General features: G+C 39.1%; 1 protein-coding gene across 5 annotated transcripts in view; it reads right to left on the bottom strand.

Moving 5' to 3' along the window:
* Positions 1–17,189, bottom strand: part of LOC145686461 (ankyrin repeat and SOCS box protein 14-like) — a 150,709-nt gene that overhangs the window by 113,041 nt on the left and 20,479 nt on the right. Inside the window, exon 1 of one of the 5 annotated variants that reach the window (XM_081759788.1) lies at positions 7,100–7,195. The exons of 1 other annotated variant lie outside the window; for it this stretch is intronic. Coding sequence is in view for 1 of the 4 variants with exons in the window: in XM_081759787.1 (XP_081615913.1) it covers positions 6,730–6,734 (5 nt within the window). In the remaining 3 variants the exon portion in view is untranslated. 3 more of the 5 variants (XM_081759790.1, XM_081759787.1, XM_081759789.1) reach the window with 3 other exon arrangements.

Genomic DNA, 17,189 nt, shown 5'->3' with positions numbered 1-17,189 from the left:
AGTTATTGTCATCCGCGCGGAAAAACAACTCCGTTCCCAGGAAGCCACTGCACAACACTGCAGGACGCCACGAGCCAGGTCGGGTGAGTCCATTCTGCCTGGGAGGGGGAAGAAACGAAATCGGCCAAACGTAGGCTGAACAACCTCTGTACAGAACGATGGTAGCAAAAATAAACTTGAAATAAAAATACATGTACGGGGAAACTAAATAATGAGAAGAGTATCATAGACGATTAAGACCAGAGAGCAGCTCGAGGATAGAGCAGTAATGTATTATTATCCTTCCCGGAATTTTCGAGCCTTAAAAATGAATTTAGCTGATGCTAACTTATGACTTTGTGGCATTTTTTGAGGCGTTTGAAACTGGGATGGTAAAAAGTTCTTTTGCACTGCATTAAATGCACTTCATATGCCCGTGAACAGACAGTGGAAACACATTGCACTCACATAGTAATTTACAGCTCCTTCATGGGTAAGCGATTAACGTACGCACCTTGACGTGCGAGAGCCGGGTTCATTCCCGGCAGAAACTCGTATAGTTCGGAAACCACATTAGGCTGTAGATCCACGTCTCATATAGTCTCGCTGCTGAAAGAAACGCTAAAATCAAATCAACTCAACATAGGAATTCAGTTCATCATGGCTATTTTTTTTATGAACTATTACGTAGTGAAAACACACTTTGAATTACATTTTTGAAAATTCAGTGCTATCCCAATTCATGACGACACGGTTTTATAAAATTTACGGAGGAAACACGAATTAATATTTTGAAAGAGGAACATTTAAGAAATCCGATATATGTGGATCTTACTTGTAACATGGGTAAAACGCGAGAATATCTAATACAAAGTATACACTAGTAGACACATAAGAAGGTACAGTTAAACATGGAAGCGATAATAAGCAGTGTTTTAAGTTGTGATCCTTAATGATCGAAGTATCTGAAAAGTGCCAACTCGTTCCAATGAGTTGTCAGATTGTAACGTACTGGCAGTGATGATAGTGACCAAGAACAGTGTTTAGGTATGGCGGAACTAATTGATGTCATGTTAAATGTCAAAGAAAATTGGGGCAGCAATCTGAATTCCCCGACGTTGGAAATTATTAAAAATTAGGAGTTTAAGAAATTTCTAACCTTCAATTCCTTATATCCCTAGGTTTAGGAACAAAAATTGTAACTAAGTTTTTGCAAGACTGTGTGTCAGTGAAGCGTGATGTAATATGTCAGAAATGCGTCGCGAAATAAAAGAAAGAAATTGGTCCACTACCTACGGACGCATCTCCTCGGACCTCCCTGCTGTGTTTCTTCCCTAATTTGGTTACATAGTCTTCGCAATTTTTAATTGCCATATAGCAGAAGTTGGTTTGTGTTTTATACTCAGCACTATTAAATGGGATCCTCATCTATTTGCAACTCCTCCCTTAAGAAACATTATCTAAGGCGCTAAGAGTCCATTTCTTGCTAACAGAAATTCATATTTCATGAATATAAGTATGCCTCCATAAAATGGAACCGCATAGAGAAATGAATCAGTTGATGGCTTAACATGATACCGCGCTAAAGTGTAACATGAATTAAAAAAAAAGTAATTGGTAGTGAAAAAGTGAAAAAGAATAAAGAATTAGTAAAAATTCCAGTGAGGATACGATAGTTGTGTTGTCATGTGTAGTTGACGCGCATACTCACCATCGCTGACATGCTTGCTCCCTACGGACGTACCCTCTCGCTCCCGCTCCGGCCCCCTTCCGCGTTCCTGCCTGACTCGATTGGATGAAGTGATACTTTATTTCACTCATTTTATTCGATTCAGTGATTTGGCATTTTAGTTCCGGTTTTGAGGACGTATCTGTTCCTTTAGGTTCGTTACTGGTACTGCGTCACGTGCTGACTTGCTGTTAACGGTTTTTGCTTTTGTTTGAGGGACAAAGTCTGGTGGATATGACTTGACGTCATATGCTTCGCTGTTACAAGTGAATTTTGCGTGTTGCTTTCTACTGCGTGTTAAGCTGTTTTCCTGATGACACAAGTCTAATGTGGTGGCTATTCCTTCTGACAAAGAACAAATTACAAATCTGAATTTATATCGGTTGTCAACATTGGTATGTTAATGAAGAATCTTTTCCAAGTGGTTATTCGTTCTTAGTGGTCGGTGGAGACATTTTACTGTGAACCACTCCTCTACTTCATTTTCTTTGTGCTTTCAAAATGTCAATGGCCTGCGTACTAAAGCCAGTTGTTTTCATAATGCTGTTTTATCTAACTCTTATGACTTTATTAGCTTGGCAGAAACTTCTTTAACGACAAATTATTGACTCAAAACTCTTTGATGATAGGTATGTAGTCTGGAGGCAAGATAGAAATATTGAACTACGAAAAAAGGCTAAACGTGGAGGCGTATTGTTTGCTGCGCTTAAAAAATATAATATTCAAAAAGTAAATAGCTGGGAAACTAACTTTGAAAGTGTAATTGTCAAACTGGTTTTTAACTCAATTACCGTGTATATTTGTACTGTTTACATAGAACCTGATTCACCACTTTATATATATGAACAGTTTTTTTGAATTTGTAGAATCAAATTGTCCTGTGGGTTGCACAATTCTTTGTATAGGGGATCTGAATCTACGACAAATAACTAGTTTAAATTTCGATTTAATGACGTCATCAGCTAAATGTAAAAGTCTTGACAATTTTATGTCCCACTTTAATTTGATTTCAATCAATAATATTCCTAATAGCAATGGCCGAACCTTAGATCTTGTTCTCACAAATCTCTCAAAAGTAACAGTTCAAAGAGAATGTGATCCACTGGTAATAGAAGATAAACATCATCCTCCCCTTCTTATTCAGTTTACAGCATTGTATTCAAGCAAACTTAAAACAGTGCCTAACACAGTAGGTTATAATTTTAGGAAAGCAGATTTTGAAAAACTTTACCGAAACCTATTAGCTGTGGATTGGGGGATGCTGCAGAATATTAAGGATGTCAATCAAGCTGTGGATCTATTTTATGAAGTATTGTATCAAATATTTGATGATTGCATTCCCCGTAAAAGAGTAACTAATAAAATCTACCCTACATGGTTTACCCCGAATATTATTAATAAAATTAAACGTAAAACATATCATCGTAAAAAAAAAAAAAAAAAAAAAAAAGTCGTCTCAGTGTAGGCAACACTAAGTACCATGAAGAGCAATTCCGTCAACTGCGTAGGGAAATTATTGCAGAAATAACTGCTGCTTATAAAGATTTTTTAAGCAGCACAGAAGATAAATTAAAGAATGATCCGAAATTATTATGGTCCTTCATTAAAAATAAATCGCGTCACTTGTTTTCTGATCGCATACAGTACAATGGTCACGATCTTACTGATGATAGGGACATAGCTAAAGCATTCGGGCAACATTTTAGTTCAGTCTATGGCTCCTTAAGAGCGGACTATGACGTATCGAACATGCCTCTAAATGATCGTTCCAGTGCTCTTCTTGATATATTTTCATTACCTCTCATATCCGAAAAAGAAATAAAAGAAGCAGTAAGGAAGTTGAAATCGAAAACAGCAAGTGGCCCAGATAGGATCCCAACGTACATTGTGAAAGGCTGTTCAGATATATTCTTACAACCTCTGAATATTATATTTAATTTATTTATAAAAACATATACCTTTCCTGAAAAATGGAAGGAGTTAGTTGCGTGTCCAATACCCAAAACGAACTCAGCTAGTAACATTGAAGAGTTCCGACCAATTCCTATCTTGTCTGCGTTTGCCAAGGTGTATGAATATATACTGCATAAGCGAATAATGGATCATGTTAAACCTGCATTATCTGTCAGACAACATGGATTTCTGAAGGGCAGATCTACTGTATCAAATCTAGCACTATAGCAGACTACATTTCGAAGGAACTTGACAAGCAAGGACAAGCAGATGTCATATATACTGATTTTTCCAAAGCATTTGACGTCATTGACCATGACATTCTCTTAAACAAACTGGCATCCTTTAACTTCTCGAAATCAACTCTGCAATACTTTGCTTTCTACTTTCAAAATCGTAAACAAACTGTACTGTATCGTAATCATAAATCTCAAATCTTTCATGCAACATCTGGAGTCCCTCAAAGCTCGAATCTGGGACCTCTACTTTTCATTTTGGCAGTAAATGATCTTCCTGAATGCTTTCAATTTTCTAGAAATCTACTCTTTGCTGATGACCTTAAAATATTCAACAGAATTAAAACAGTTCAGAACTGTTTAGAACTTCAGAGTGACTTACAAAATCTTGAAATTGGGTGTAAAAACAATAAATTTAAGTTAAATGTTCGTAAATGCAGTTATTTAACATTCACTAGAAAAGAAAAATATATTCAATATAATTATTCAATATTATGGGAAAAACTGAAAAAGCTTGATTTTATAAGGGATTTGGGAGCTATTTTTGATTCAAAATTATCCTTCATTCAACATATTGAAACTATTTGGAAAGAAGCCTACAAAAATCTTGGATATATTTATCGAGTCAGTAAAGATTTCCAAAATGACCATATGCTGTATTATGCATACGTCAGGTCGAAATTAGAATATTGTAGTAATATATGGAACCCTAATATACAGAAATACTCATTCTTGATCCAGCGTACTCAAAATAAGTTTTTAAGACTTCTTACACTTAAGAAAACAAAATTCTACCCAAAATTTGAAAGCTACGTTAACCTTGTTGAAAATTTTAAATTTCAAATATTAGAACTCAGCAGAAGAAATATTGATTTATTAATTTTACACAAACTCTTTCATGGCAAAATAGACTGTCCTGATCTTAACGAACAAATATGTTCCCAGTACCATCCACTAAATTGCGCACTGCTTCGAAAAATACATTTTTTTGTATGATAGCGAAAACAAACGTTTTAAGCAGATCTCCTATATGGAGAGTTAGTGAAACCTACAACAGGATAGTTAAAGAAAATTTCAACCTTGATGTACTGGCAATGGATGTAAGTAGTTTTAAGAAGTCTACTACTTCTGTACGACAAATGTAATTATTACCAATAGCTTTATTAACCTATATACTCTCTATAACGTATATACTATGTAACACTGTAATTAAGCCTGCGCCTGTTGTGTTATATGTCAATAAATCAAATTAATAAATTACTTTCGTCAATCCCATTACTGACACATAGGCCCGTAGCTAGCCTAAAAATGTAGGGGGGCCCGATCCAACCATATTATAGTTCATTTGCAAGCCTACCGTGAAAATTTTACGGGAGCCAGCTCCCCTGAATACGGGCCTGCTGACACATACACGAAAAATGCTGATAACGTTTAGTGCCATTCGAGAAGACGTTCGAGCTATACACATGTTTCAGAAGGAATTGTGATGCAGCTCCGCTATTATTAAGGCGCAGGAAATTTTATTCTAATTACAATATTGGGAATAAACATTAATTCATGAATCAAGCTCCGAATTATATTTACCACATTAGTATTTCAAGTATTTTTTAATAATTATTTTAAGATATATAATTGGTCCTGGTCAGGGATTTGGGGGCTTGTTCCCTTTGAGCTACTCATACTGGTTTTAGTAATGTTCTACTGAACTGCTGATAAGGGGGAGGGGGAATGTTTAGTACAACGGGTCCAGAAGCACGTAAAAAACACAAAATGTACAGGACAAATGAGTGATGCAAGTACTTAGACGTAAAATAACGTAACCAAATCTAAACTAACCTAACATAAACTAACCTGAACTAACCTAAACTAACGTAATATTATTAGAAATAAGTGAAATTCTATCATTTTTTGGAAAATTATGCGGGACTTCTACAAAAATATAACATAAACTTAACTAACCTAACGTAACCTAAACTAGCCTAACGTAGCTTAAACTAAGCAACCCTACCATAAACTAACGGAATGTGAACACAAATTACCAAAATTGTAAAATTTTTCAGAGAAAAGAGCTGGTCACCTTCTGCTAAACATAGGCCAGGGGGAGTTAGGAGGGCTTGCCCTCCCTCATGTATGTAGTCTACTATGTAGTTCATATTTTTCAATCATTCTCTTTTGTGTTTTTCCACTTTGGCTTTCGAGCCTTTATAATTTGCTTATGTTATCTCATCTATTGTGTGTCCTTTATAACAGACGAAAAATTCGGTTCTACTATATTTTTTGCCTTTATTTTATACATCGCATATTACAAGTTTTGGTAAATTTAGAACTGTGTTCTGATGGGAAATTAGCATGGTTCTAAATATATCAGCATTTGAATCTGGCAATGACTAAAATAATTATAGAAACATCTCGATATGAACCACCAGGATTTCAATTCGGTTTCATTCATAATGAACTATACTTCCTAGCGATATTTCAAGAACTGTTCCGAGGAACCAGTTCCTTACGAATCAATTCATTGAACAATTCATAGACTAAAGTAAAAACTTGACATCTGTTCTTTTTAGTGGCCACCTACCACAAGTTGGTTCGTGTTTTACACTGTCCTCAAGTGAATCTGGTCATTAGTGCAGACCAGATCTCTTATTGTTTAAAAGATATAAAGCTAGTAAGGGAGCTATTTCTTACCACGAGAAGTTCACGTTTCATGATTATAACTATGCATCCGTAAAATGGGATACTGCCATATATATGCGATACTATTCTCAATCTGCACACTAGAAAACATTAATTGATAGGATAAAACTGAAAAGTAATGCTGTTTCTTTTTACCTCATTCTTACGTTATTTATCTAATAACCGCACTAACGAGGAGTTCAGTAAATTGTATGTCCCTGTGTGAGAACACGCATTTTACATCTTACAATACAGCAATTTCCTTTCTATCTGTAAAATACATTTAATTATTCGCTATGTGATTGGTTCAATTATTTGTAAAACTAGGATATCGGGCTACCCCCTCGGCAGTTTTCTTCTTCTTGTACCGTTTAAAATCTTAACTTAAAAAACACCTAAAAAGCACTTCGAAAACACAAACAAAGTATTAGGAGTTAAGCCTGTCTCACACGGGACTGAAGTAAGGCTCAGATTCACGATCTAAAATTCACGACCTTACTTAACGATCGTGTGAGAAATAACTTGCCCCTAGTTCAGGTTGAAATTTTCTGCTGTCCTTATTTGGATCCTGACTTGGAAGAAATAGAAGCAGTTACTATTTTCATCTGGACTTGCATACAACTACCAATCAGAAAAGAGTAGCGCCTGACGACATTCAACTTTATTTCTCGCTGTAATTTCAAAACAAGGCTCCTCGACAAGAGAACCACAAATAGTATTAATAGAGTCATGAGAAAAATATGATTTTTTGTAGCACGATTTATATTATTTAAAAAATATGATTTTTTTATAGCACGATTTATATTATTTTAAAAAAAAATGCAAGAATAAAGACTTTAGAGGAGGTATCCGCCCGAACACTACAGCTGTTAACAAATGTAATCACATCTTTTAGAAGAATAACAAATAGGTGATTATTGTGCAATTTATATACCAAAAAAATGTAACATGTTTAAAAAAAAGCGTGCAGGTTTACTTTTGGCGCACAACTCGAAATAATTGTTCAAAAATTAGAATTGTTTCACTAATCACCTTCTTATTCTTTTCTAAATGATTTATGCTGGGTGACATGAAAATATCCACATGGCATAGTTAAAATTGAAGGGGATCATAAGTAATTGTTGAAAAATTATAATTCTTTTACGATTTGCGTATAAATACAGCGTCCGGATGCATGCATTAAAACTACAGCCCAAAAAGCACAAAACAACCTGCGCTAGGTCGCCACTAAAAAGCACGAAAGCTATCCAACTGAGTCATAGGAGAGCGAAGCTGTATAGCCCTAGAGTTAGCGATGTGGTGCGTCTGAAGGGAACAGGCGCGTCAGCGAAGGTTGGTATCTGCATAAGCGAGGGTAATGAAAACTAGTGGGTTTTGACAATGATATAAGTTTCAATATCATTTGTCATGGTTTCATACTAGTAGCGTTCCACTTGTAAACAAAATACAAATTCTGTGAACTGTGCAGAAATTCATCGCCGGTGGAAAATAGTTTCTATACAGGCATCTTACATATCAACTCATTTATTTTATCCGTCGTAAAGCACTAGTAATAATTTTAGACAAGTAATCCTACACTTGTAAACATAAAATTCAGATGTGATGCGCCAAAAACAGAAACAATGAGAGTTAATTGTCATCAGTGTTATATGGCTTTTGTGAAATTTTAGGGAATAGTTCTACAATGCTGGCACAATACAAAAATTCCAGGTGTAGTGCATGAGATGGGTTCCCGGTGGGTATAAGTTTACTTTATGGGCTATGTGGGCATTTTTTGTGGGTACTGACCTGAGAGGATGCACTCAGTACCAATACTAGAAAATTGCTCTTTCTTCTTTATTTTAGCTTTCCGCGCCTGATCACTGCCCTGATTTACAGATTTGAACAAGTCATTTGATTTTCAATTATACAATCTGATGTATCCAAGGATCTACAGACCATTTTTCAGCTGATACAGACTCCCTCATGTTCGTAACTTGCTGCTGAATTTTCGGAGTTACTAGGGTATGGAACTGAATAATCCAATATGTAGTTTTTTTTTTTTTTTTTTTTGTAGGAACGAGGATTTGTAAGTAATTCATTATTCACCATTGAAAATACGGTGCTTTCCTGTGCATTATTGCCGCGAAGAATTCACTGCCTGGTCCACCAGCTCCTCTTTCTCTCTCTCTCGTTTCTTTCTTTCTTTCTTTCTTTTTTTTTTTTTTTTTTTGCAGGGAGGGGAGGGCTGATTTTATGTCAGCAACAGAGCAGATATCGCTGCTGTGGTTATTTCATCCTCTTCAGATGAACTCATATCGTGAAATAGAAAAACAGTAATATTTACGGTTTGCTTAACACGTTTTTCGTTTGTTTTAATACACGAGAAGCTCTGCTGGTAAAACCTACTTAGTTTTAAGGATCGTCTGAGACCCCTACATCACCTCAGTATAAAAGAAATTGTATGGAAGTTTAAGTTAAGCAACACTGTTAAGTTGTAAAATGAAAAACAATGAAATCTTTGAGTTTTACGTCCCACGGTTATGCCGGTTAGGCTAAAGGAGACGGTGATTATGAGAGATGAGTGAAATGGTGGAATGAAGAAAGTGGGAGGAAACGGGAGAACCCCGAGAAAACCCACGAGCACTGTTAAGTTGTAGCCTGGGTTGAGGCCTTAGTTCAGATCCGTTTGAGACGGGCTTTACATTCCATATTGCATTCCCATTTCGTAACTATTTTCATAGTCCCAATGCGAAGGTTTATTATCTGTTCGTATGTAGGATATGAATAATACTTCCAGCAGTGATACAGAACATTCAGAAGGACAATTCAGAACGTTAAGATAGAAAAAGATCCCAATAAAGACTGTCTCAGACGGGACTGAAGTAAGGCTCCGATTCACGATGTAAATTTCACGACCTTACTTAACGATCATCTGAGAAGTAACTTGCCCCTAGTTCAGTTTGAAATTTTCTGCTGTCCTTATTTCGATCCTGACTTGGAAAAAATAGAAGCAGTTTCTATTTTCATCTGGACTTGCATACAACTACCAATCAGAAAAGAGTAGCGCCTGACGACATTCAACTTTATTTCTCGCTGTAATTTCAAAACAATGCTGCCTGGACAAGAGACTCACAAATAGTATTAATAGTCATACGAAAAATGTTTTTTCTAGCACGATGTGAGCGTGTGTCCTCTCTCACTCCCATTCCATTTTAATTTTTCCCAATTACTCTGGTCTGAAGTGGAATAAGGCTCCATGCACTATACGTTGACGCAAACTTTGTGTTATGGTTTTATTCTTTTCAATGTGCTGGCAACACTTTGCAGCAGTGATTCGTCTTATGTGAACCGAATATCGTAAGTTGTGAAGTGGTTATGGGAGTTAGACTTGGTGGCATTCGGTACCTGTCCTCGGCTAATCTTCGAATTCTCCTATCACACCGACCTTCCGTTTGTTAATTGTGCTGTGAATAGTGTTTGTGTTATTTTCATTGTGTGTCGTGTTTAGTGCTTATATATTTGCCTCCTTTGGGGGCAATTATTCAACATGGCTGCCCAATCGGGTGGAAAGCCATTGATTTCACCATCTGGCTCTCAGCCTGACCCGTTGATACCGGATTTAACTATGTCAGAATTGCAGCAGCCTCCAAGTACAGCTATGGAAGTCACCATCACCACTGCTCCATCCTCTACTCCTATGGCTGCTCAGCCTTCCGTTACATACAAATCTCATCACCTGGCTCCTTATGTAGTGCACATCACTGCGAAAGATCATTCTAAGCCTGTGGGGAAAACTCATCCCATAGCTTTGGGACGTGCTCTCTTCAAATCCAAAGTGACAGGAATCACCAGTTTTGACACCATCGGGCGCAATTTAATAAAGGCAACCTGTGACAGTGCTACCCACGCTAATGCTCTGCTTAACAATGATATTCTCACACAACAAGGTTGGACGGCGTATATACCTAACTATGCAGTTACTACCATGGGTGTTATTAAAGGAGTACCTGTCGACGTTTCGATGGAAGATCTACTCGCTGATATACAGTGTGCTGGCACTCCTGTGGTTCATGCACGGCGAATAGAACGTATGGTCCGCAATCCGATTACTACAGTAGTGCAAGGGTCCGATGCTCCTAACATACCTACTGATCCGCCGGTACAGCCGACTCGTCTTCCCACCTCTACAGTCGTTCTCACTTTTGACAGCCAAGTACTTCCTATTGAGTGTAAGTTATATTTTTACCGTTTCAAAGTTGTACCTTATGTACCGTTAGCGAAAATATGTCGCAAATGCTATCGATACGGGCACATCGCCAAAACTTGCAAATCGGCCGCTAGATGTCGTCAGCGTGGTCAGGGCCATACCTCTTATCAATGCTCTAACCCTACGATCTGCCTTCATTGTGGTGCTTCCCATGTGGCTGATGATCCGGCTTGTCCAGAACGCCAACATCAACAAAAACTACAAGAAATTATGGTTAAATCGAAGTTATCTTACAATGAAGCACGAAAGTTACATCCAAGGCAAGCCACCTACGCTCAAACAGTACAGGCTTCACCTCGTTCCGATAGCACATTTAGTTTAGCTACTCGTTCTACTGGAACTATTTACAGTGCACAGCGCCCATCACCTACATCACCGAGACGCCCTGCTCGATCCATGACTACTTCCAGTATACCAGCAGATCGCGACGCACAGCTTGGTCCGTCGCAAGAACCTTCTTCCTCCAAGAGGCGCAAAGGTCTATTCTCTTCGGGGACTTCTCCCTTATCTGCCTCTTCAACTACCCCACCAGCTTCTTCTACTCGTGCACGCAGAGAACCATTACGAGATGTAGTGCGCCAATTTCATTCTGAACCTAAAATACCTGATTGCACACTTAAGGACACTTCTACTACTGTTCTTAAAAATCAATACAAAGCCATTCGAACTGTGTTGTTTCAACAACTAGTGAGTACTAATCTTCTTAATGATAGTGACCTGGAACCTGCGCTTACCACAATTTCACACATCCTAGGATGGCAGAAACAAGTGTAATTACCGTGTTACAGTGGAACATTCATCAAGCACAGGGCAAGCAAATGGCTTTACAACGACTGTGTGCTATTTATCAACCAACCATACTCCTACTCCAAGAGGTCTGGTCGTTTCATCATTTTCGACTACGCATCCCAGGTTATCGCCTAATACAGGAAGACCGACTGGATCAATACGGCGGTATCGCTCTGGGGATTCGACGTGGATTTCCATATACTCTCCTCACTGGGATACCACTTCCATCGTCTCCCCATACGCAACTACAAGGTATACGTCTAGGAGATATAAATTTCATCAATGTTTATTCACCCCCGGAATACCCTATTCCTACCGTTTACTGGAACCGTTTGTTTCTCCAATTCCCACTCTCCACTGTCATCGGAGGAGATCCTAACACGAAGAGCCCTCTGTGGGGCAATGCAGTTACCAACACGGCTGGTACAGACCTGCTTACGGCTCTCCGCCAATGTACTTATCTATTAGCAAATGACGGTACTCCTACTAGGCTGCCATCTCTTCAGGCCAGACCCAGTGCTCCTGGCATCACCATTCTTAGTCCAGAATTGTATATCCAGCATACCTGGCGAGTTCATGGCTATACTTACGGAAGTGACCACTTCCCCATTCTTTTGACTCTTCACTCATCACGGGTCACCCGTCCCACATACGATTCAGACCGGATGCTCCCTCATTCTATTCCTAAAGTCCCTCTCCCATCCCAACCTAGTATCTTTCATCACCATTTCCAGGATCTCTTCCGTGAGTGTACTACAGTGGATGAACGTTCAGTGACTCATCTTCAGGACACCATTGTACTCGCTGCCCGCAAAGCTGTCACACCTACGAAGCCGCCTACTTCTACTGCTCGCACTCGTCGCTCACCTCTCACAAGTAAACCTTACGTTTGGGTGAATCGAGTTGCTGACTGAGACACATATGAGAAAGTAGTACTAAATGTAGTCAGTATTTCAGTGAAGTTGTAGGTGCGAAGCTCCAGGGGTTTACGAGATACAGCTACCAGAACATCACATGGAAGTACAGAATAGTATTCATACAGTTGGAGGTAAAAGCCCTGTAAGACCTCTTGTAACGACAAAAGGTGAATAACAAACATATGGGTACATATTAGGACTAGGGAGAAGTCATATATTAAGGATATACCTGACGGTGGCCATCTTGAAATCCGCCATTTTGAATTAAGGTTAAGTTTTTAAAATAGGAATAGAGTCATGTGATACATGATTTAAGGCGCAAATTTAATCAGAAGAACAATAGTGACGTTAATTTTCATTTACGCGCAATTGGTAAAAAGTTACAGGGAAATTATATATTGTTGCATCATATGTATTAGTCCTTTACCCCACCTTGTAAATTTTGTGTTAATTAAATAAAAAGCAGGTGGATAAATATTTGGTCTATGGTAAGAGTTGCCTTGATGGCGGCCATGTTCAAATCCGTCATTTTGAATCAGACAAAAGTTTTAAATAAAACGCATAACAGTGACACCTTATTAATAGCAAATTTTACTAATTGAGGAATTTTCTGGAAGAAAGACCCAAGTTCAATTATGACTCAATTCCACTTTGGTCATTTTTCCTTAAATTAGCAACTTGTTTATGCGATAACAAATGTTGGTTAATGATAAAGCAAAAATGGTTATACCGTTGGATTTATGGTAAAATTTGCTATTAATAAGGTGTCACTGTTATGCGTTTTGTTTAAAACTTTTGTCTGATTCAAAATGGCGGATTTGAACATGGCCGCCATCAAGGCAACTCTTACCATAGATCTAATATTTATCCACCTGCTTTTTCTTTAATTATTGTCTTTAACACAAAATTTACAAGGTGGGGTAAAGGACTAATACATATGCTGCAACAATATATAATTTCCCTGTAACTTTTTACCAATTGCGCGTAAATCAAAATTAACGTCACCATTGTTGTTCTGATTAAATTTGCGCCTTAAATCGTGTATCACATGACTCTATTCCTATTTTAAAAACTTAACCTTAATTCAAAATGGCGGATTTCAAGATGGCCGTCGTCAGGTATACTCTTACTATATAACTTCCCCCTAGTCCTAATATGTACCCATATTTTTGTTATTCACCTTTTGTCGTTACAAGAGGTCTTACAGGGCTTTTACCTCCAACTGTATGAATACTATTCTGTACTTCCATGTGATGTTCTGGTAGCTGTATCTCGTAAACCCCTGGAGCTTCGCACCTACAACTTCACTGAAATACTGACTACATTTAGTACTACTTTCTCATATGTGTCTCAGTCAGCAACTCGATTCACCCAAACGTAAGGTTTACTTGTCAGCAATCCACCATGGTGGGACATAGAATGTCTGCGAAGTTGTAACTATCGCCGGAGTTGTCAACTGGAGTACCTGCAAAGTCGATCCCGAGAAAGTTACCTTAGATATCAGGAAGCCCATGCCAACTTTCGACGAACACAAGCTTCCAAGAAAAAGGCTCACTGGATACAGTTTTGCCGTACTCTAACTCTCTCCACCACACCTCGACGTTTATGGAACTATATCCAATCCAGAATGCAAGGGTACATTCAGAGGCCTCCACCAACGGTACTTAATGAAGACTGGCTTACTTCGTTTCATGCGATGGTCACTCCGGCCACTCCATTACCGGCTCGGCAAACCCTGCAGCACTGCCTGGTCCCATCTGAAAAGGATCCTGCTTTACTTCCGATTACAGCCACAGAGCTTCAACGAGTGCTTCAGAGTTCTCCTTCTACCTCACCTGGTGTCGATGGTATCAAGTTTCGCCGCCTCCAACTGCTTCCTGCCAGCGGTTTCAACTATCTGCTGCAACTGTACAACAGTGTACTTCAAACTTCACACGTACCGCAGTCCTGGAAATATCACCTTGTTGTGCCAGTTTCGACCCTAGCAGCTACCCACCGATCACATTGTTGCCGTGCATCTTTAAAATTTTTGAGAAGATTCTCTTACAACGTCTTATGTGGTGGGCAGAATATTACGATATATTTCCCCCAACCCTTGATGGGTTCCGCCGATCTCGAAGCACACACGACGCTCTTACTAGTCTCGTCACCGACATATGGAGTACTTTTCAACGGAGGGAATATCTAATGGCTGTTCATATTGACCTCGCTCCGCCACTAATACTTCAAGATCCCCAACTCTCGCCTGTTCCTCATCTCCATTACCTCGGAGTGACATTGGATTCTCGACTCCTTTGGAAAGCACATCTCGACACACTTAACATCAAAGTACAACCCGTTCTTAACCTTATCAGTGGACTCAGTGCTAAGAGATGGGGATTGGACATTAGATCACAGTTATGCATATTTCGTCAGTGTTTGGAATCAAGACTTCTATATGGCTGTCCAGCTCTTTCTCCACTACCTCGGCGTCTCAGTGAACTGTGTGTTCGATTACAAGTGCAAGGACTCCGTTCAATACTTCGGCAACCTCGAAACTCACCCAACAGGGCACTCTTGGAAGAAGCAGGTATCATTCCATACAATATCCAAGCTTTTCATGTAGCTAAACTTTTCATCTTGAACCGTATGGCAATTACATCACCCATCATCCCCAAAACACAACTCCTATATGCTACTAACAGAAGCAAAACCCTACCTTATCATCGCCAGCTGCCTTGGACCTATTTTGTGTATGTTCGTGTAAAACATTGGCTGAATTTTATCTACCGCACGCCTAAACTCTCATCCTACCAATCCTCATACACCACGCACATCACTCCTACGCAAGTAGAATTTCCATCTCTTGCGCCCCACTGGCTGAATAATGCTCCCCGCTCTCTAACATCGCATTTATGGGAAGACTATATTAACCAACACCATGCAGAGGCTTTACTAATTTACCCGGATGCTTCTAAACAGATCAAGGCTGGACAATCGAAGGAATTGGCGTATTCATACCGCATTACAATTGGAGCTTTCATCAGGCATTGCCTGGCCACACATCAATCAACATGGCCGAAGCGTTTGCTATTCGAGCCGCATTGCAACGTGTGTTATGTCTCCAACCGCCTGTTAGCTGTATTTGTAGTGACAGTCAGAGTGTTCTTCGTCGTCTTCTTCCCACAGCCCAACCAGCTCATTCCAACTGGATTCTGGTCAATATTCTCCAACAGGTATGTCAAATACAAAGCAAAGGACTACCGGTAACTTTCATACATGTACCAGCTCATAAAATGATACCAGGTAATGAAGAGGCCGACCAATTAAGTAAACAAGGAGCGTTATTAGTGCCTGTAACGGTGAAGTTACCGGCTACATCATTTATCCCAACACTTGGAGAACAGCAGAAGACCGAATGGCGGAACTATCAACATCAGGCTCGAGGTGGACCAGGTAAATACTACTGGCGAATAGAACCTAATCCTACCACGCGTTCTTTTATCTATCACCCTAAATGGACTCTTGCTCATCATGTTTTGTACACCCGACTTCGACTCAACACCGCACAGACTCCAGTGCAAAAATATCGTCAGGGACTACGTGATAATCCACTCTGCTACTGCCAGGAAGATCTAGGTACCTTGAATCATCTAATCTAAGCCTGTACATACACCCAGCACTACCGACCAGTGTTTCTTTCTTCATTGCACTCTTTACTTGGTTATGGTCCCATGCCGGTGTGCACCATTCTATCCATCAACAATTCCACAGTGATTTATCATCTCCTTCAGCTTCTTCTGCTTAATAAGCTTGATCTGTAATCACTGAGAGCAGCCCCCATTGTCTTTACCTACGCTACATTACCTCCTAAACTAAGCTAACCTTCTACGTCATTTACCCTTGCACTTACCTTTCTTACTACACCCCATGTTCAAGGCGTCGCTGCTGGAACATAGAAAGGGGGAGCGTCTCCTCCCCCCAGAAGTGGATGTGGAAGTGGTTATGATACTTCAAAATTTAGTTGAAAATTTAGAGAGCAAAAGCCATCGACTTTTTTTTTGTTCTTTTAATATTCTAATCGCATTAATTTAAATGGCAAATAAAAAAAACCTGCCAAGGTGTATATTATTTGTAAATGAACGTTATTCGTCAATTTCTCAATGTTGTTCTTTGTCATTAGATGGTGCAAGAACATGAACATTGGGGTTTGCAGGCGGGAAGCAAGGCATTCTGGTAGGCAGGGGGGCGCCGCAAACTGAGATTACGAACTATGCCGAACACGTGTGACGTCATGTGGTAAGCACAGCCAAGCCAGTGATGCGAGTTTGTGGGAAATTTCCCGTAAAATGCGAAATTCTGAGCACTGGCGGGAATGCGGGAATTTTTCTTTAAAATAGGCTGGAAACGGGAAATGGAGACATTCTCAACTTTTTTAAATACGCTATAGACGAACAAATATTGTATCAAATATTTCATCAAAGTGGAATTTGAACATTTATGATCCCAAGTTGTATGCACCTTTTGGTTGGTTACAACATTTGACACAACAGCTCTAAATTAGAACTTGTTCTATTTCTATCCAACATTATATCAAATAAAACAAACGAAAATCGCTATGCGGTGACACTAAAATTCAGTATGTGGATACGGAAAGCAATTGACATTATTTTGATGCATAC

Source organism: Thermobia domestica, chromosome 5, assembly GCF_964235325.1.
Source record: "Thermobia domestica chromosome 5, izTheDome1.hap1.1, whole genome shotgun sequence".
In the NCBI taxonomy this organism is placed as follows: Eukaryota; Metazoa; Arthropoda; class Insecta; order Zygentoma; family Lepismatidae; genus Thermobia; species Thermobia domestica.
This window is presented reverse-complemented; position numbering and strand designations above follow the sequence as displayed.